Here is a 21,317-nt window from a genome sequence, read left to right as displayed (position 1 = left end):
GGAGGGCAGAATCTTCTAGGTTTTGGCACAGAAAAGTATTTAAGAAAGTTCCTTTCCTGCAGTGAACTTTTGTGTGTGTTTTCATGCGTGTTTGTGCACTTGTCTGTATAAAAAGAGACACTAATATATTCATCTTGCTAGTATTATACAGAAGGTCAGACTAGATAATCTAATGATCCGTTCTGGCTCTAAAATCCGTGAATTGGAGATTCATCTAGGTTTTCGTTAATTCATCTGTTCCCCAAAACTGTGGTAGGCAATATCATGAAATAAACTGAAACAAAAGATTATGTATAATTTGGTTTGTATCCTGATTTCTAGAGCTGGATGCAAACTCTTAACCCCCCGGTGAGTTGCTTTATTTGACTACATTCAGTAGCACGTCTCATGTCAGTAAGGATTTACAGGATTGGCACCTTTATAAAGGCTTTTTATCATAACACGTAGTGCTTCAAAGTGCTGTGCAGGCCTTAACCAACTGCTTAGAACAACTCTGTGAAGAACTATCACCTCCGCTTTGTAGCTGGAAACTAAGGCACCGAGCGGTTAGCAACTTGACCAAAGCCACACAACAAATCCAGTGGCAGAGCAGGGATGTGAACTCCCTGTTGCCTGATTTTGAGGCCTCTTATTCCTCATCCTCATTGCATCTAATACTCTCAGGTGCACGGTGGTAATGAAGAGGCTACCTTATAACAGTATAGCCCTGAATAAAATGGTAGAAAGTTCTTCTCCCGTAGTTCTTCTCCAGTGGTTGTCAGTAAGTTACTCCACTAGATAGACTGCAGGCTCCATGCATGTGTGGTTGTACATAGGAAGGAGAGCGCAGAATTCCAAAATGTATCAGGACCAAATTCATCCCTGCTGTTCCAAGAGATTTAATTCAAAGGCATTACAGTAGGGAGCTGATGTGACCTTCATTCTCTTACTGATCCCTGAACGGACAGACTGCAAGATTGTTTTCTGTGCAGGGAAGAGAGATGATTAGTAAAAAAGATTAATATTCATCTGCTGTAACTTTATGTATGGCTGTCTCTGCAGGGTTGCAGATAGCAATTTCACACTGGTCCATCCGTTGTAATGCATTGGTTTTGTGTGTAAGGGACTGACTGACCTTGTCCCATAGTAACATACATGCCTTTGCTTTTGAATGACCCTTTCCAGCCTGCACCTCTCCTGCCACTTTAATGACATGTGAGATAGCTGATTACTGACTTGGGAAAATACTGCCCTCCCGTCTCACTGGCAGCTGAGGCAGCTATCATGTTTCCTTGACACCTGTTTTCCTTTCCATGTTAATATTTAAAAGATCTGCATTTTTGTTCCCTGTTTGCTGAATGTTGCTCGGCCATGAGCGGAGATGGTGGAGGCACTGCGTGCAAGCAGATTTTAGGGCCAAGATTTTCAGAAGTGACTAGTGAATTTGGAGGCCTCAATTTTGGGCAGCCCAACTTGAGGCAACTAAAAGGGGTCTAATTTCATGGGGTGGATGCTCAGCAGGCCCTTTTAAGGAGTCTCGGGTTGGATACTGAGAAAACTGGAGCACCGAAAATAACTAGCCACTCACGAAAACTGATCCTTTATGTTTGCTTAGTCACAAGAGCAGACTAAAGCAGGATCCTTGAAGCACTCGGGATTTGGGCCATGATCTTTTGAGTGCCTTTAATTTGGATCCATGAAGTGCTGGGCTCAGGGATCAGTGGTGTGAACGCAGCAGCTGACATCACAGATCTGTCTGCTCAAGTACTGCAGCAAACTTTTGTGGATGCAGGCTCCATTGCGCCATAATAATTCATCTCACAGAGATATACTAGCTTCCTCCTTCTCTTGATTATGGTTAAATGTTGTTGGAATATTCTAGTGGAAAAGGCACTGACTGACTGCTATAGGGAAGGCTGAAAAAGTGTTTAAATTCTGACCCTCCCTGTTTTCAGTTTCTTGGGGTCGTAGGCTCCAATCCTGCATAGCTAAATTCACTGGGAATTTTACCACTCGCTTCAATGGGAGCAGGATCGGGCCCTGAGAACTTAACTACAGTACAGACCCGTTCACGTGCAGATGTCGGGAGTCAAGCCATCGTGACCGCATGTTAACGGACTGCGGATTAAGAGGGCCATGCTGAAATATCTTAAGATATCTATATATACATGTATAATTATCTAGGATTACATACGTATTCACAACATCCCAAATACTGCAGGCCTGTCTTAATGGCGCTTTGCAAGAATATAAATTCAAATGTGTAATCTAATAAAAACATTACTACTACTACTACACAGGGGTGAAAGTAACTCAGGACACTTACTGTACAGGGCGGGGAAGGCTCTGGCCCCTGGAAGGGGCGGGGCTTGGGCAGAAGGGGTGGGGCTAGGGGTCAGCATCCCCTAGTCAGCCCTTCAGGATTCCCGTGGCAATTTAAAGGGCCCGGGGTTCCGGATGCTGCTGCTGCGGAATCCTTTTAAATCGCCGGCCCCGGGGCAGCTGCTCCCTTTGTGCCGCGCCCCCCCCCCCAATCGGGGGCCAAGGGGGGGGGCAAAAGGGACAGGAACTTTAAAGTGCTGCAGGGTCCTTTGCTGTGGCAGCGCTTTAACGTTGCTGCCCCTTCCTCTCCCCCCACCCGTCGGTGGCCCTGCCATTACGGACCCTACCAGCAGGGCCGCCGACAGGGGAGGCAAAAGGGGCACGGACTTTAAAGCGCTTTAATGTGGGCTGGGTGTGGGCCGGTGTGGGTTCTTACCGGTATGGAGTACCTGGCCGTACCGGCTCACTTTCACTCCTGTCTATGAGACAAAGAATAAATATTCTAGAACAGTTAAGTTATCCTTTACTATATGTACTCCATTACAAAACTATATCACAAAACACAAAATGTATCCATGGCTGGTGGTAATCAACAAAACCATAACATTGCCACTGCTAACAATACACATTATTTGCTTGAGATTTAATTTTAGACTTTGAAATGGATTTTTGATATCTCATAGTCTTTGATGGTTGCTTCACAGGCATAATTGCTGTCCGCTATTTTACAGGGTGGTTCTCTCTTTTTGGCTGCGTGCAGTGTTAGGGCATAATGAAAAATATTGCCGTTCATGAAGTGGAGTGAAGGTCCTTGCTCTTGCAGAATGCAAAATCAGGCTGGCTGAAGAGCCAGAATTTCAATTCACTCATGGAGCTTTGTGTGGAATACCTAAATAGGAAAGTAACTAAAGTATTAAGAGAGAAGGAATGCCAAGTATACCCTTTGGAACACTGTAGACATTGTAGTATGCATTATAAAATGTTCAGATAAGCATGGTTATTCAGAAAATGTTCTGAGCAGACACTACCTAGCTACAGAATATAATTAACAGGGATTTTCTAATAATATAGGTACATAAATGTTAGGGATGGGCTGAAAAACAATCACTTTATTTTGGGTGATTGTTGCTATGCTATAATTATCTCATTTGGCGGTAACTAGATAAATCAATCAATCATTTAGCTGATTACATAATTATTTAATGATTCACACCTTCTAAGCACTAGCACAGAGCTAGGGTAAGATGATGATACTAGTTCTTGGTGGTGAATGCATTTGTTAAATTTTGTTTAGTTACAACATCAATCCACTCAGAAGAAACAGCCTTGGCAAAGGAGGGTTGGCTCTTTATCTAGAAGGATATATCAAAAATCCATAACAAAGTAGGAAATGGATAGTAAATACCTAAACCGTGATAAAAAAGAAAACCTTCTTGTTCTTTGAAAGTTCAAGTACAGGTACAATACAGTACACATATACATACTGATATATGTGTGCGCATGTATAAAATATATAATAAAAACTGCACTGTACAATACCAATAAAGCACATGTTAAATTGACTGACTAATTGAAAGATCTCAAAAAACAGTTTTCAATGGGGAATCATTATTAAATGGATGCAGTGGGGGAAGGGACAATGGTTCTAATGGGTTTTCGCAGGAATCACTACTAGGCCCAACACTATTCAACACTATCACCAATGATCTGGAAGTAAATATCAAATTGTTGCTGATAAAATCTGTGAATGACACTAAGATTGCAGAATGGTAAATAATGCTGAAGACAGGGCAGAGCAATCTGGATAGCTTGGCAAGCTAGGCCCATTCAAACACAATGCTTTTTAATATACCTAAATGCAAAGTTATCCATCTAGGAACAAGGAATACAAGCTTTCCCTACAGAATAGGGGACTGTTCCCTGGAAAGCAGTGACTCTGAAAATGATTCATGGGTTGTAGCAGGCTTCCGTTAGGGGCCAGTAGGCTTAGAGCGCAACAGTTTCCAACATCTTGGGGGGGGGNTGGTAACTTTGCACATTTCTGCAGTAAGAATGTGCTTTAATAGGTCAATAGGTGAACTGAAATCCAGTAGAAAGTGCAATAACCTCAGGAGGGCACAGAATGTTCACAGCAGGAGAGAATACAACCAGAAACCCATTTGGACACAGGTGTACCTTTAATTCTGTCCATACCTCTGGCAACAGCAACAAGTAATTGAAGAGAAGCCCAAAAGGGTTTAGTCCTGTCCAAATAGGAGGCCCTGGCCCGCCTAACATCTCAGCCATGAAGGATATTACAGTACAGACCCGTTTACACATGGATGTCGGGAGTCAGGCCGTCACAACCGCATGTTAATGGACCGCGGGTTAAGAGGGCCATGCTGAAATATCTTAAGATATCGAGATATATATTACACACACACACACACACACACACACACACACACGCATAATTATCTAGGATTACATACACATTCACAGTGTCCCAAATACTGCAGGCCTATCTGTTAACGGCGCTTTACAAGAATATAAATTCAAATGTGTAATCTAATAACATTACTACTACTACTACTACTACTACACAGGGGTGAAAGTAACTCAGGAAACTTACTGGTACAGGGCGGGGGCAGCTCTGGCCCCTGGAAGGGGCGGGGCTAGGGGTCAGCATCCCCCAGCCAGTCCTTCCAGGCCACGTGGTCCGCACCACCTGGGGTTCCCATGGCAATTTAAAGGGCCCGGGGCTTCGGACGCCGCTGCTACAGTAGTGGCATCCAGAGCCCTGGGCCCTTTTAAATCACCAGCCCCGGGACAGCTGCTCTCTTTGCCTCCCCCGTCAGCAGCCTTGACCCTACCAGCAGGGCTGCCAACGAGAGGGGCGGGGGAAAGCAACGTTAAAGCGCTGCCACAACAGCACTTTGAGGATCCTTCCTGCCCCTCCTCCCCCCACCTCACCCCCGTCAGTGGTAAAGACATACAACACGTTTCCGCTCCGCACTTCCTGTTGATTTCTATGTCAGTGAGTTAGTGAGCAAATCTGTAGCGCAACATACCAAGTTCCTGTACTGCATATTAACAATTCTCGTGTGTTGAATAGGTAGCACTGGGAGGCATGGCGCTACCGCTTGTTAAGCGGATTTGCGCGTAAACGGGTCTGTACTGTACTTATAAATCCAACAGCGTGCACATTCACACAACACCATCAACACCACAGCCTAATTAAACCGCTAGTGAGACAAAGCTAAGGTTGAGTGGTGGTAGAAATTGGTCTGGGTGAGAGCCAATGGTCATTTATTATATGATGGAGAGGAGCTGGGTGGATACCTTCACTGTGCATTGCTAGCGTGTCTAATGGCTAGCATATATTTTAATGTGTATATGATAAGGAAGCTGGAGGCTAGTCAATTAGGTTGTGTCAACAACGTTTTAACCTTAACTGTCTTCTAATTAGACTGTTTTGTGTGGGAACCTGATTGGAAGTTGACCTTATGTAACTTGTAATAGCTTTTTATTGAGGACTTTATTCAGTGGCTCGATACTGCAGTGATTGGTGGTATAAAAATACCTAAGATAGACAGGACCAAATTCTCTTCTTAGTTATGCACAGGCAATCGCATTAAAATGGATGGAGTGGGATGGATGTAGCTGAGAGCAGCACTAGGTCCATGGAGCAGAAACATTCTGAATCCTCTGTCTAGTTGTCACATGTTCTGGTTAGGGATCTTTCCACTTCTAAATCCATCCCTGGGCTTTCAAGTATAATCACTCTCCTACTGCTGGCACTTAGGGGCTGATCCTGAGATGGGCTGAGCATCCCCAACTCCTGTTGCCTGTACCAAATTAGCCTTTCAGAGGTGAGTCTCCTCAGCCCCTACTAGTAAAAGGTCTCTTCAGAAAACCTTTTGTATGGGTGAAATCCTGGCTCCACTGAATGGCAAAACTCCCTTTGACTTTGTGGAGCCAACATTTCACCCATTGAGTTGCACTTGGAGTGACTTGAATTCATCATGAGTAATCGAGGTCGCGTGGGCCAGATTTTCAAGAGCAGAGCACCCACAATCGGGGCCAGATTTTCCAAAAAGCTCAACTCCTATTTGGGCACCTAAACAAGGAGGGGGGTTTCAAAAGTGCTCAGCCCCCAGCAGCTCCCATTGTGAGGCTTATGGCCAGGTTTTCAAAAGCACTCAGCCCTCAATGCGCTGAGCTGTCTTGAACATCTGGCCGAATATTTTGATGTGTAAATGGGACCTGAACAATTCTGACCTTAAAATTTTAGTTTGTTGCACTCATACTAACAGTGATCTATAGGCAGAGCCATTTATTTCCTGTTCTCCAGTCATGGCTCACCATGTATTTTATTGTTCATGTATGTATTCATTTATGTATCTCTTTTTTATTTGTAGAAGTCATTCCTGGTCCTGAACCTAGAGGGTTTATAACTGCTGCTCCCAACACCAGCAGGACAACATCATTTTCAACTACGGTGATAAACAGTACGTTAGCGCCAACAACTGTGCAGACTATATTTCCTGTCAACTCCTCTGACAATAGTACGTCTGCATTGGCAGACGTCTCCTGGACTCAATTTAACATCATTATTTTGACAGTTATTATTATTGTTGTGGTCCTATTGATGGGATTTGTGGGTGCTGTTTACATGTACCGTGAATATCAAAACAGAAAACTTAATGCTCCTTTTTGGACCATTGAGCTCAAGGAGGACAACATTAGTTTTAGCAGCTACCATGACAGCATACCCAACGCTGATGTTTCAGGCTTACTGGAGGAAGACGGAAATGAAGTGGCACCAAATGGACAGCTGACGCTGACAACTCCCATGCATAACTATAAAGCTTAAAACAAGAGTCACTCCAGCTATTCCAAAGTCGGCTTTAAAAAATTACAGTCCTCGTTGAAGGGGTATCAAAATCTGTACCAAGGCACCAAGCAAAGGAATTTGCTACCCACACACTCTTTTACATCGGGCATGGCATAGCTTGCTGTTGAGCAGGAAAGGAGTGTCGTGCATATGAATTTCAGGTAAAATTATGAAATGCATTCAGTGTATTGTTTTCCATGACGATCCATAGAATTCATTGCTAAGGACTTTCCATAAAATTATGCTGACCTTAAAGTATATTTTTATATGAAAAGATGGTGGGAGGTTATAACCAATGCCTCCTGATTAATCAAAAGCTACTTTGACTTCCAGCCAAGCGAAGGCCTACACCAGTAGCCTATATTTTGAAAAGCAGCCTGTTGAATTAACAGCGGACTTTCAGAAAATAGACTTTTGTAAAGACTTCATTTTATTTCCTGGTACGAATTTGTGTTTTTATATATAAAAAGGGAAATCATGTTCATTTCACTGTACTGCTAAGAGACTTCTAAATGAGTAAATGTTACACAAATACGAAAGTCACCATGTTCAGTTCTCCAACAATTTGGGGAGCAGAAACAATCAATCATGAAAATGTCTGGGGGTGAGGGGAGAAAGATCACTGTTTTCCCTTTCTGAGTTCTCATACAAAGAGATGATACTATTAAAACACAGAAATCCATTTTCAATAGAAGGAGTTAATGAACTTGTATACATACTGTACAAGGGAAGACGACAAGACATCTCAGGGTCACGTGTACAAATGAAAGCTAGGCTTAATATCCTACCCTGATAGAAATGGTGTGCTCTGTACATAGAATGTAATATACCTTCTCTCCATTGTATTTATAACTATTTGTAAAAAAAAAAAAAAAAAAAAAAAAATCATGAGTCATATTTTATCATCTAGATTTTATCTGTACAGCGGTTAGTGGCATTGTAAAAATATGGGGATTGTTTAAAATTGTGTAAATCAGATGGCAATATTGCTGGAGCTGGGCCTCTGGCAAACACCCATCATTTAAAGTTCTTCTTCTGATATCACTGAAAGTTTTTTTTAAAGTTGTCTGTTTCCTACTCGTTATCTGTAACAGTTCAAACTCCCCAGCTCCTTTAAAGGTATGGCCCATAGTATCATGAATAGAGCCTGGTCAATTTCCAGAGATCAGGTGTAACATTTGGTAATTTGCTGTGAAATGCCAGCACAAAAAGCAAACATGCTGTTACAAATACATAATTATTTATGCCCTGATCCTGAAAACCATGATGAACGTGCGCTGTTGTTATTCACAAGCGTAATTCCTTTGATGTCCACGAGACTGCTCGTGTGAATAAAGACTGCTTGGTGTGATCAAGTAGTGTCAGAGGGGCCGAGCTTTGCCTTGCCCCGGTTGAAGAGAATGGCAACACTCCCATTGACTTCAATGGAACCAGGACGTCACCTAAGAGTTTACAGATCAGGTTCTTCATTGCAAAATTCTAGTTAAAAAAAAATTATATAGACACTGTCAAGCAATTTATGCTTAGAAGTTCTTGTAGCTTTAAGCTGTTGTATGCTGGGGAGAGTCGGGAGGCTCAGTTGCCAAGAAAAACACGAAGGTCCATTGGTTATGCAAAGTCCTACTGTTTTTGTGCAGAGACACACTAGCTGTTAGCAGAGGGAGCACAGTTAACAGCTGACAGCCCTTTTCTGGCTCAGCAGAATGGAGATAGCCACATGGAAGCAGGATGCCGCCTTGTTCCCCCAGGTGGCTCTAAGATGTAGGCCTGAATACAGGCTCCTATGCATAGGTGTAATGTGGATGATGAACGTACATCCGTGCACCACCGAGGAAGAATGCTGATAATAACGGCCTGTGAGCAGCTGGTTAGAACACCTGACCCCTGAGAGACCCTCTCTCCTGTCCTGTTAACAGCTGGCAGCAGGCAATGGGGGAGCACATGCTGAACCTTTCGCCAGCAGGTGTAAGGAGCACTGGACAGTTTGCTCCTTTCAGTGACCCCAAAGCATTCTGTCTGCATCTGTGCAGTGTAAAAATAATGCCATGGAGCATCTCGGCTCCACCCTACCTTTCTTCAGTGTGCCTCACGAGCACCAGCGTGGCACATGGTCCTTTTCAAGAGCCACATCCAATCTCTCTCCCTTATTCTTTTCACTGTACTCACAGGCTGTCTTTGGGCCCAATCCAACTCCCATTAAAGCCAATGGAAAGCCTCCCATTCACTTTAATGGAGTTTGAATGGGATCATTTGTTTGATTTTTTTTTTTTTTTCTGAGCTTGGCAAACTGTTACCGTCCTATGAAAATCAATACAATTAATGTTTAACAGAGTCATGAATCAAGCCCTTTTCCTAACCTGCTCTGACACCACGTATACAGCTGTGATGCATGGGTGATGGTTCTTTGCAAACGTTTAGAAACAATGTTGCTGATAAACAAGGTAGTTAACCAAGGGCTGGTCTATACTTATGCGCTGGTTCGGCGGCAGGCAATCGAACCCAGAAGTGCTCCCCGTCGACTCCGGTAATCCTGCTCGGCGCGATGAGTACGCGGAGTCGACGGGGGAGCTTGCCTGCCGTGTCTGGACCGCAGTAAGTTTGAACTAAGGTACGTCGACTTCAGCTACGTTATTCATGTAGCTGAAGTTGCGTACCTTAGTTTGAATTGGGGGGTTAGTGTAGACCAGACCCAAGTTGAGCTATGGCTGGCTCATGCAAAATCAGAAACAGAGTGGAAAAGGAGAATACTGTTTGTTTATTTATTTATTTAATTTATTTATTCTGTTTGTATTCCACTAGTGCCTAAGGACCTCAGTCAGGGTGGGGGATGCATTGTGCTCGGTACTGTACGTACACACAAGAAGTTACAATCCCTGCCCCCAAAGATATTACAGTCTAATGTCAGATGTGGCACAAGTAAATATAACAAAGGGAATTCGAGATGGAGAGCAAGGAAAATAGTGATAGTGGGGTGTGATAGACCGTGTATAAGCCGGATCCAAAGCCCCCTGAAGTCAATGGAAAGTCTGCCATTCCCTGCTGTGGGCTTGGGATCAGGTCCTAAGTTTATAAGAAAGTTAGATTCAAGACATTCAGCGATGTTTTCAGTGATAAAATAGAAGGGGAAAAAGACAAAGGAAAATCATAGATTGCACACAAAGCTTTTGAAGAGTGGATTAATGACAATGGAGAAAAATGACTAAAAACTGTATGTAATTACTTGGCAGTGTCCTTTCGTAATATCTACTTGCCTGATGTTTACACAGTGAAAAAAGTAACTTTTCATAGGCGATTTTAATGATCCCCCGTTTTAGATTCTGGAAATAGTTCCTAGAGCAATAATGCTGACAGGCAAAGAAAGTGTGAGCACTGTGGCCTGTCAGAAGGCTTTTGGGGGAGCTTGAGGAGAGTTTGCAAAGAAGATAAGAACGGCTACCGAATTTTCCTTCCTGAAACCTTGGCAAGCCTGCAGGCTAGTTTATAACAGGGATGGGACATGTCTCATTTGGATTTCAGATCCTGGTTTTTGGTTCTCTCCCATTATAGAGAGAGTGGGCCAGCTGCAGAGTTTGCTTCTGAGTTCAGATACTGACCCCTCCTATCCCACCATTAAAAATGGGGGTGTCTGGTTCTGGCCCTTTTCTGCTTTATAAGCAAAACAAGAGAAATGACTATGAAGGCACTATATCCCAGCCCGTGTTTGATGGAGGGAGGAGGTCAGTTCTCCCTACACTTTGTAAGAGTGGGAGAGAAATAGGATTTGGGATACTTTGCTGATGGCAAATTATCTCACAAATTTTGAGAAAGCACCTCATAGACATCCTGGGGATCTGATCCAAAGCCTCTGGAAGTCAATTGGGTCTTTCCTTTGGACCCTACTTGCCTAAAACTTTTCAAAACCGGCCTGACCTTGCTGGGACTGTGGAGGGATACTCTATCTGTTATATAGCGGGCTTTGTTTTGGAACTAACAGCCTAGCAGAGACTGGAGACATCACAGAGGTGAGGCACTAGGGAGGATGCCTATAGGAGGGTGAAATGACTCAGCAGAAGAAACAAAAATAGTTGCAGTCAGTCACGTCTTTTGGCTGAGACGAATAACTGAATAAGAAATCAAAAGACAATTAAAGAAAGAGAAATTAAAGAGAAACTCCCCTGCTTGAGGTTCAGCCTCGTTCTATGATCTCTGGGAGTGGAGCCTGCTTGTATCCACTCTGTTAACCACATACCTGAGCATCTTTACAAAGGGAGGAAGAAAATGAGCTAGTTGTATCTCTTGATCAGCTTAAAGGGCACCCTGACATAGCGCGCTGCTTGAAACGTCCACTGGCAACTGCCTCAGCCTACCAAAGTCCTCCTGTCGTTTTGTTCATTTTATAACTTGCCACAGAGATGCGGAGTCTGCTCCATAGCAGCTTGGAACGTGCATGGATAAGTAGGAAGAGGACAGCACCGGTGCACTAGAGTCAGGGGAGAGACTAATCATCAAGTTTAGGGATGGGGCATCTAGGGTACTGGGCACAGATGGCTGAAGTATCAGTATCGATACTGTGATGGCATTTACAGACCTCACCCTGAACCAGGGCAGGCAATAGGTGATACTGGACTTGGGAGGCCCCACCCCTCAACAGGTGCAGGGCATGTTCCCAGTGGAGGAAGAGTTTAAAAGGAGACTGGCAGGCCAGGGGGGTATGGGCTGCATGTAGTAACCAGGAAATGGGGCTGATGCTGTGCCAGGAGTGGTAACAGCTTTGTGAAGGCCCCTATAGCAGTAGGGAGTTGGAGGGCCCCCCTACTTGATCTTTGGGAGTTGAAAGCCCTAAGAGACTGAGGAGAGTCTACTAAGCCAGTGACCATGCCCCAAACTGAGGAGCTTTAGACTGGTAGGAAATGACCTGGGGGAAATGTAATTTGGGGTAGCTCAGTAACTTGGCAAGACAGTTTGAAAAAACTCCAAGGGCCCTGGTTTGGGACCTGCTGGATTGGGTGAGCCCGAGTCCCTCTGCCTTGTCCCCTGGCTCCTTTATAATGACTGAATGGTGATGGAGCAGTTAGAGCATGAGGAGGTAGGTGATTTGAGGCTGCAGCTCGGACCCCTCTGGGATGACTAGACTAGCAGAAACCATACTGCCATGAGCTGAACACTAGGCCAGCTGGTCATCAGACCTTCCTACTACAGATACCCACATCTTTGGTGATTACCATTGTTCCACCTGCTAGCAGCTAACTGAATAGTGTTAAGTCCTACAGGACATGATTCATTTTGGGTGAGACAGTGGGTGGTATGATGCAGTAGCTATGTGTGCATGGTGAAGATGGAGTAATAGGGGGACATGCTAGTCCAGAGAAATAGGATTGTGAAAGATCAATGGCTGCTGTTCCTAATGGTAATGATCTTATGCTCCTGTCATGGGAAGTGAGCGCCATTTTGGCACATGCCCCTGCTGGTCTGGATGAGGCAACTGAAATCCCATAGTCAAGTACTTGAGAACAAAAAGACTCCTCTGATAGTGTGGGTGAAGGGAAAAACAGTAACTTTATAATATGCACAGGGACACCCTGGCTGGATCACAAGGTAGGATGCTATTCTTTGAGCACAGGATGTGGCAGACATACAAAAATATAATGGGGCTAATGTGAATTTAAGGTCTTGTATCTCATGAACCATCATAGCTAGAAATAACGGCATGAAGTAATTTATGAGGCAAGATGGAGCCTCTTCACCATTGTAATGGCATTCTGGGGCAGTTGACTTCTGATATACAGTATCTTTATTCCAAATGTTAAATGCAATATAAGCGATCCAGTATGGTGGCAGACAATCGGTACAATCTCTTCTAAAATGAGGACCTAAGATTGAAGCCTCCACAAAATTTCTCTTTAAAGTGAAGTTTTAAAATTAGCTTCCAAGAAACTCTGCTATTTATGTCTCCAATTAAAATAAAACGTGGGCCTAAAACATTAAAATTACACGTGCTCCCAGCTAAAATCCAGCAGGCTTACAACACATCCAAATAAGGTGTCTCCTAAGCATATACTAAGCTTACAAATGCATTTCTAAAGAAGCTGTGTATGATTTGAATATGTCAGAATTTATACAGAAGAATGTTATTTAAAATGAATAAAAATGTATATAATTTGTATCTAAGCCACCTGGGGTTTTGCTTTTGTTTTGTTTTTAAATATAGTCTAAGGGCTGCTACCAAGTCCCATATGAAGTCAATGGGGAGTTGGATTGAGTCCTAAGGGCTTGAATGTGACCTCATACCAATAACTCCATTCGTGACAATGAAGTTATTCCGGCTCTATATAAGTGAGATCAAAATTATGCCTGAAGTGTTTTTTAACGCCAAACATTTACTAACACAATTTATAATCTGTCATATTATCAGTGTTTGTTTTTTTTTAAAGCCCTGTGAAATCTTTTGACTATTTATTTTTATTTATATTCTTGTTAACACATACTAATTTTTCAGCTCAATAGCTTGTCAGTCAATGAGTCTCTACTCACTGTAGGGGTGTAATACTGATACAGATTTATTTTGGCATAAAAGTATGCAATCATGTAAAAATTAAATTAGAGAAGACCATAGTATCATGGGTGTTATCCATATCTATATTGGGATCTTCAAAGGAACTCTGTGCGGACCAGGTATCTCTGAAATCTGCATCTGAGGAGTTGATGATTTATAAAAGGCTGTTTATAGCCGCAAAAAAGATTTTTATAGCTTTGCCTCTGGAACCTTTACAGTTCTTTCTCACTTGTCATTGTTAGGAAGTTAACTCCCACTCACAATGGAGAAGTAACTACCAAATGGTAAGACTGCTATTGCCACTGGATGTTATTTGTGACGCTCTTTGTCCCTGATTCAGCAAAGCACTTAAGAAATGGGGATAACTTAATGGGAATTCAGAATGTGTGCATGTGTTAAGTGCTTTACTGAACGGGGCCTTAAAAAATGAAGGGCTTGTGTTTCTAATTCTCTACACTTTTATTGGGTTAATTTATTCCTGATTACACCAGTGAAAGGGTTTGATCCTGTAAATCAATGGGAATTTTGCTCTTGACTTGAATGGGAGCAGGATCAGGCTATCAATGAGAGGATCAGGCTCCTTATGGAGTGACTTGAGAACGTTGCAGCAAGTCCTGTTCCTCTGAAGAACGCCCAGGTAAAGAGGCTAAGCAGGAGCACAATTATTCTGCCACTGATACAACAACCCTTGGGCTGTAGTGAGGTGTGCACCTGTTGCACTCTTCCCTCTGAGCCTTTGGCCTGTGGAGCCACATAATCACATGTGCAGTGACGAGGTCTCCATTGCTCCCCTTCATTTTGTACTTCATTTCTGAAATGGCAAAGAGCTCAGCCAGAATGTAGGATGGATGATAGGCTTTTCCAATACAACTTCTTGGTATGAGGATTTACTATAATCTCCTAAAACATACTGCTAATTAAGATAAGGCTAAGTAATGTTAATCTGATTAGCAGAAGGCAAGTCGTTAACTGCTTCAAAAGTATACATATTTTTCCGTCACAACTTTTATGGTGCTGCCGCAGATTTGGTAAAATAGACATTGCAGTAACCTCATGGAAATTGCCTATAACTCCAGTTAATGGTCCATTTGATTGTTTTTATCTTTTTGTTTGATCAGAAAGAGTTGTCCCTTTGCAAGACAAATGTAAATTTACCTTCTCAAGGGTGGGCCAGCTGATTTAATTTGAACAGTGGTGGTTCATCTGGATGGCTACACAGCATGTGTCTGCAGAAACATATGGGTGTCTCTTTTGCAGGACATACGCTGCACTGGCCTATGTCACTTAAAAGGTAAGTGCGTTGCCTAGAGATTTGTTGTTGATTGTCACTAATATAATGCCATATGTCATTCATATATATACACACACACACACACACACACACACACCTATATAAGCAGTTAATGACTTGCCTTCTGCTAATCAGATTAACATTAACAATGTTAAATAATTAGCCAATTATTGATGTTAAATGAACTATAATATATATAGTTCTTCATTTAACATCAATAATTGGCTCATTTCTTGTACCAAGTAAACACTGTCACACATTTAAAGAAGATCTCTCTAATATCCATCCTAATGTTACGTAAGAAATTTCGAACCTGCCTGGCCTGATTCGGTACTGCCGCCATGTGGCAGACTTGCTTTTGAAACTGATGTCAGACCAGCAGCGACTGAAAGCATCACAGCATCGGACCCACTGCTACAAGGTAAGCAGCACACTGAACTCGCATCAAAGTCAACAGGAGTTCAAAGCCCTCAGTACTTCACAGGATCAGACCCCAACTGCATAGCACCAAAGATTTTCTATTGCACCCAGTTAAGAGAGAGAGTCCTCAGCTCTGCCAGCCATTGCCTGACATTTCCCAATCAGTTTTGTGCACTGTAACCCCAGCTCTGTTTTGTGTCTGCACATGTACAATTGAATGAGAAGTGGGCAACAGTAATGCACTAAGGTTAGGACAGGTATGGAGGGGAAGCCTACAGCAGCAGTGGAGGTATACGTACCTGTGGTTGGGAACCCCCACAGCACAACACCTGTGAGCAAGTTGGGTGATTTTTTTTTTTTTTTTTTTTTTAGAGGCTTATATGTGGCTTTCAGATTGTCTTGGAAGAGAAAGTAGTTGTATGTACATAGAGAAGGGGGGCACTTCAGAATGATGATGGTGAAAGTACTGTAGTCCATGCTCACTTGCTTGTCCCAGTTCCAAGCCTATGTCTTGGAGAGCTAAGAATCCCATTGATCTAGCCCAGCTGGTTAGGGTGAATAAGTGAAATCCAACAGGCCAAATAAAAAGAATCTAATAAATAAACATGGATATGATCCAGCAGATGTGAATTAGGCAAGCATCTCTCACTCAGGTGTTACTTCCTTGTATTACAGGTAATACTGCAGAGCATTAAACTGAAAGTATTTACCTTTTTGTTATTGATGCCGGGGTCTTCCCTCCTCCTACCCAAAAAAATTTGGACAAGGGAAGTAGAATAGTCAGTGAAAGTGTTAAACATGAAACTGTCTGACTCATGCACTAGCCTAGTCCTACATTACAAATATGGCAGGTAAATGTTCGTACATTACAAATATGGCAGTTGAACATTTAAATCCCGCCAGAAAGTTTTAAAGATCTTTTAAAATATACAAACATCTCTACATAATCCAGGAATGTCACTCAGTATGTCACTCTGAAGCCTAAAATGTCTGAGTCAGTAAGAAGCGATGGAAGCAGCTACAAGCGTGGCTGAGGGTTCTTTTAATTCAGAATATGACAAGGTTGAATCATCGCTGGTGTTTGGAGTCTGTTATCCAATTTTTAAATTCTCAGACCTTTTGATTTTATGAATTATGTCCATATGGCACATACCTACAGTGAGGCATGTATCTATGCCCTGCCAAGAGCCCAAGGCCCTTGTGATATCAGAGATAACTCAACCAATCACCACCCTTAGTCTACAGCTTATTTGCATGCAACCGTTTCATTGATTTTATGAGGGAGACTGTACAGATGGTAGATGACTTGGACCAACTGCTCACCCATGGGCCCAACTGCCACCCTTTCAAATCCACACAACCCAGACACAATAACCCCAAACACACACAGGCCCTTCCTGCACTACATAGCCCTCAATAATTCTATTGACTTCAGGGGGCATACTTATGTGAGGAAAGTTAAACATATAAATGTTTGCAAGAACAGATGCTATAACAGGGAATACAGCCCTGTGAGTGTTGGAAAGCTCCAGCTTCAGTAACAAAATATAAAAAGCAACTAATGTATATGCTGCTTAGAATAAAGATAGGACAAAGAAGACAGAAAGGATGGTCCAGGGGTAAAAATGCTAGGCTGGGACTTGGGAGATCTACATTCCATTCCCAGCTCTGCCTTTGGCTTCCTATGTAACATTAAACATCTCTAGGATAATAGCATCTCCCTACCTCATAGGTGTTGTGAGGATAATTACAGTCATTAATTAATGAGTGTGAGGCACTCACATACTATGGTGATGGGGACCATATAAGTGATTTGGGGGGTGAGTTCATTTCTGTTGTTGTACAATTTGTGTGTATGCGTGACAGTTTAACCTTCTAATGCATAGTTAGCATGCTGCTGTGCTTACCAAAGGAAGAAATTGATCAAGTTAGCACAGGGGTATGCCACACTAACTAAATTGGAAATATTATATGTAGTTAAAATAAAAACAAATTTGAGATAATCTTACATATACATTTAAATAAATATAAATTTGCTTCTATGATGAAATGTAAAAATAATGTTGAAATACAGAATTCCAGATGAGGTGGTCACCTTCATTTTATTTTTTTTAAAGGTAAAATAATCCATTTGAAGAAATATACCATGCATTTTTCTGGAGTAGATAATCTTGAAAATTGACTCTTATGTCTTTCAATTGTATTCAAGTATCTACCTAGCTGCATGAAAGTAGCAGTAACAGAAATTGCACACACACAATGAGAAAAGGTAACACCCCTCCGGCTACAAAACACAGGCAATGTATAGTTAAGCGAATCATTTTGGCAAACCACCAGTTCTTCTGCAGTACTTTCTGACTATCTTTTATCTCTTCACTGGGCAAGCAAATCAATTTTAGAAAAATTATTTTCAAGTATATTCAGGCTGAATTATTATGAAAGTAGAACTCTTGGTTTTTATTATACTATAGACAGCTACTAAAATAACAAAAAGCTTTGAAATTATTACAGTAATTCCATCCTGGGATTTTAGTAACTATGTACAGTCACATGATTTTTGCCGTACTGATAATTAGCCCACCATATCCTGTATGTGACAGCACCAGGTCTTTTAGATGAAACTATGGCTGTATGATTTATACTTACTTGTTTACTAGGTATGTTACACAAAGTACCTGTCTATCCATCAGAGAAGAGCCATGAGAATGATTAAAGGATTGGGAAACACCTTATAGTGATAGAGGCAAGGAGCATAATCTATATAGTTTAACCAAGTGAAGGTTAAGGGGTAGCTTGGTCACAGTTTATAAAACCTATATGGCAAACAACATTTTGATAACATGCAACAGAGGGTCCTGTGGCACCTTTGAGACTAACAGAAGTATTTTGATAACATGTTCTTCAACCTAGCAGACAAAGGTATAACATGTGGCTGAAAACATTGAGAGTAATGAGCCGTTGTAACAACTTACTTGGGGGTGTGGTGGATACTCCATCGCTGGCTATTTTTAAATCAAGATTGATTGTTTTTCTAAAAGATATGCACTAATTCAAACAGGATTTAATTCAGGAAAGTCCTATGGCCTATGTTATATAGAAGATCACACTAGATCACACTGGTCCATTTAGGCCTGATAAATTTATGAATCTCTCTATCTGTAGTACCTGCATAAGTATGTATCTTGCATTGCAGTACTTGAGTGTCTGGTACTACACACTTTTATTTTAACTGGGTATAATAGTTTCAAGTTCTAAATCCGTTCCCAGAGATGAAATAGCATGTTGCCACTTCTGGGGAGCTGCCCGAGCTAAGTGCTGCCTGGAGCCTGCTCCCCGAATCCCCTCCCGCACCCCAACCCTCTGCCCCACCCGAGCCCCCTCCTGCACCCCAAACCCCTCAGCCCCAGCCCCACCCCAGAGCCCACATACCCAACCGGAGCCCGCACCCCCTCCCGCACTCCAACCCCTGCTCAAGCCCTGAGCCGCCTCCTGCACCTAAACTCCATCCCAGAGTCCGTATCCTCTCCCACACTCCCTCGGCCCCAGCACAGAGCGCCTCCTGCACCCTGAACCCCTCATCCCTGGCCCCACCCCCTGCTGGAGCCCTCACCCCCCCCCACCCCAGCCCTGAGCCCCACCTGCACTCCAAACCCCTCATCCTAGAGGCTGCACCCCAGCCAGAGCCCTCACCCACCTGCCCCAGCCCTGAGTCCTCTCCTGTACCCCAAGCCCCTCATCTCTGGCCCCCCATGAGCCCACACCCCCCTGCCCCCAACCTCCTGCCCCAGCCCAAGCCCCCTCCCACACTCCCAATCCCTTGGCCTCAGCCCAGCGCTCCCTCCTGCACCCCAAATCTCCAGCCCATACCCCCAACAGGAGCCTTCACCCCACCTAAACCCCAACCCCCTGCCCCAGCCCAAGCCCCCTCCCACACTCCGAACCCCTTGGCCTCAGCCCAGAGCTCCCTCCTGCACCCCAAATCTCCAGCCCATACCCCCAACAGGAGCCTTCACCCTACCCAAACCCCAACCCCCTGCCTGCCCCAGCCCAGTGAAAATGAATGTGCATGAGCAAAGATGGGGGAGAGCAAGTGATGGAGGGAGGGGGAATGGAGTGAGCAGGGGGGGTCCTCAGAGAAGGGGCGGGGCAAGGGTGTTCAGTTTTCTGCAATCGGAAAGTTGGCAACCCTATTTGGGGGGCTGGATGAGACATTGAGGGCCTCACTTTCAGAGCTACTCCCCTTCTAGGGTGACCAGATGTCCCGATTTTATAGGGACAGTCCTGATTTTTGGGTCTTTTTCTTATATAGGCTCCTATTACCCCCTGTATTTCTCTACCCCAGAAGTGGCTGTAATATCTTATCTAAAGAGCTGTAGTGTGTGACACACTGTGGGATCCTAACCATTTCCACCCTACACTGTACCTCCTACACCAACTGTGCCCTGGCTAAAGATGGCGACTCCCATGCGCACCTTCCTGCCCTGACTAAAGATGGGGCCTGGTCACATCCTCCCTCGCTCTTCTGTTAAATGTGGCGGCTGCTCCTAGGACACCTTCTTTTGCCCTTACTCAAGATGGCGACTGCCCACATTCACTACCTCCTTTGTTCTTAGTCCTGAACGCGGCTGCCCGTGGTCACCGCAATGTCTGCCCTCAGGCAAGATGGCGTTTGACCACAAACCCAGCCTGTGCCCTCAGCAAAGATGGCGGCGCCCCCATCGATTTCTATCGTGCCCGCTTCCCGTGCCCTTCCAGATCGGCCTCAGCGGCTTCACAGTCGGCTATACAAGATGGCGGAAGCGGCTGCGGCCGTTTGAATTCCAACGAAGCCGCCAAACTCGGACAATAACAACCGGAGTCGCCGCCGCTGGAGGGTCCCTGCGGGGCTCGGAGCCGCCATGGACTCGCTGCCGGGGGAGGATCTCACCCTGCCCGTGGAGTTTAGCGGCAGGTAGGAGCGGAGCGGGACAGGCAGCCTGGGACCGTTTGGTTTGGAGGGGGGGCCACCCCGGGTCTGGCGTGGGCAGGGCCGCTCGGGATTAACGTCCCCATCTCCCGGGGGCGGCAGGCGCGCTCGGGATTAACCTCCCACGGGTCTGGCATGGGGGGCAAGGGCGCTCGGGATTACCCCCCCTTCCCTGGGCTGGATCTGATGGGGGGAGGGGGGGCAGGGCTGCTCGCCTTTGAGCCCCTCATCCCCTGAGTGTGAGGTTGGTGGAGGTTGCTGTTGCTTGGGTCTCACACTGGGGCAGGGATGCTGTTTATATCCCTCCGTCCCTTTCATGTCTGATATTGGGGAAGGGGTGCTAGGCTGCTACCTGGATCCCATCCCTCCCCTCCCTCTCGGTATCTGTCCCGTACTGTGGGGGGGATTGATGCTGGAAATCTTGACGGAGGAGGGACTTTTTGTGGGGTTTCTAAACTTTCCATCACTGCATTTGCCTCTTTACTCACTCTTAGCGTCAGTATTTCCAGACTGCCAGATGTCTCCAGAGATGAACCTCGCATTGGCCTGGGAGTCAGTGGAGGTAAGGGCAGCTAACCTGTGATGGTGAAAAGGAAGGGGTCAAGAACACATTAAATGTTAATTTTAGGAGACTGCAAAATTAGGTTTTAAAGATAAAAATCTTATTTGCAGGGACTTAACTGGTTCTTACAGCAATGAAGACCAATAGAAACATTTCTGTGATGTCCCTGTGATTGCTTATTTTTCCAAACCATTAATCATTCCCACAACATTTGCAATCCAGATAGTGCAGCACTGAAGCTGAAAGTGAAACTGACTGCAAAGTGAAACTGAATTAATTACCCAGCTGGTAGAAATGTCAAAAGTTAACAAAGAGCATAAATAGTGAAAAGTAAACATGAAAGCCCTATTCACTTTTAATAGATGTTAG

At 44.0% G+C, this 21,317-nt stretch overlaps 2 protein-coding genes across 9 annotated transcripts in view; both read left to right on the top strand.

Moving 5' to 3' along the window:
* The window catches only part of MEGF9 (multiple EGF like domains 9), a 35,994-nt gene extending 27,776 nt beyond the window's left edge, over positions 1 to 8,218 (top strand). The window contains exon 6 of the mRNA XM_034752063.1: positions 6,702 to 8,218. Within this exon, the coding sequence (XP_034607954.1) occupies positions 6,702 to 7,156 (455 nt within the window). The 3' untranslated portion in view covers positions 7,157 to 8,218. The remainder of the gene's footprint in view (positions 1 to 6,701) is intronic.
* Positions 8,219 to 19,993: 11,775 nt separating this feature from the next.
* CDK5RAP2 (CDK5 regulatory subunit associated protein 2) overlaps positions 19,994 to 21,317 on the top strand; it is a 101,860-nt gene continuing 100,536 nt past the window's right edge. For 5 of the 8 annotated variants that reach the window (XM_034793354.1, XM_034793348.1, XM_034793349.1 and 2 more), the window contains exons 1-2: positions 20,000 to 20,371; positions 20,881 to 20,948. In XM_034793354.1, the coding sequence (XP_034649245.1) occupies positions 20,319 to 20,371; positions 20,881 to 20,948 (121 nt within the window). In that variant the 5' untranslated portion in view covers positions 20,000 to 20,318. Of the gene's footprint in view, positions 20,372 to 20,880; positions 20,949 to 21,317 lie in introns of all 8 variants that reach the window. The other 3 variants (XM_034793351.1, XM_034793353.1, XM_034793355.1) reach the window with 2 other exon arrangements.

Source organism: Trachemys scripta, chromosome 17 (genome assembly GCF_013100865.1).
Source record: "Trachemys scripta elegans isolate TJP31775 chromosome 17, CAS_Tse_1.0, whole genome shotgun sequence".
NCBI classification, from domain to species: domain Eukaryota; kingdom Metazoa; phylum Chordata; order Testudines; family Emydidae; genus Trachemys; species Trachemys scripta.
This window is presented reverse-complemented; position numbering and strand designations above follow the sequence as displayed.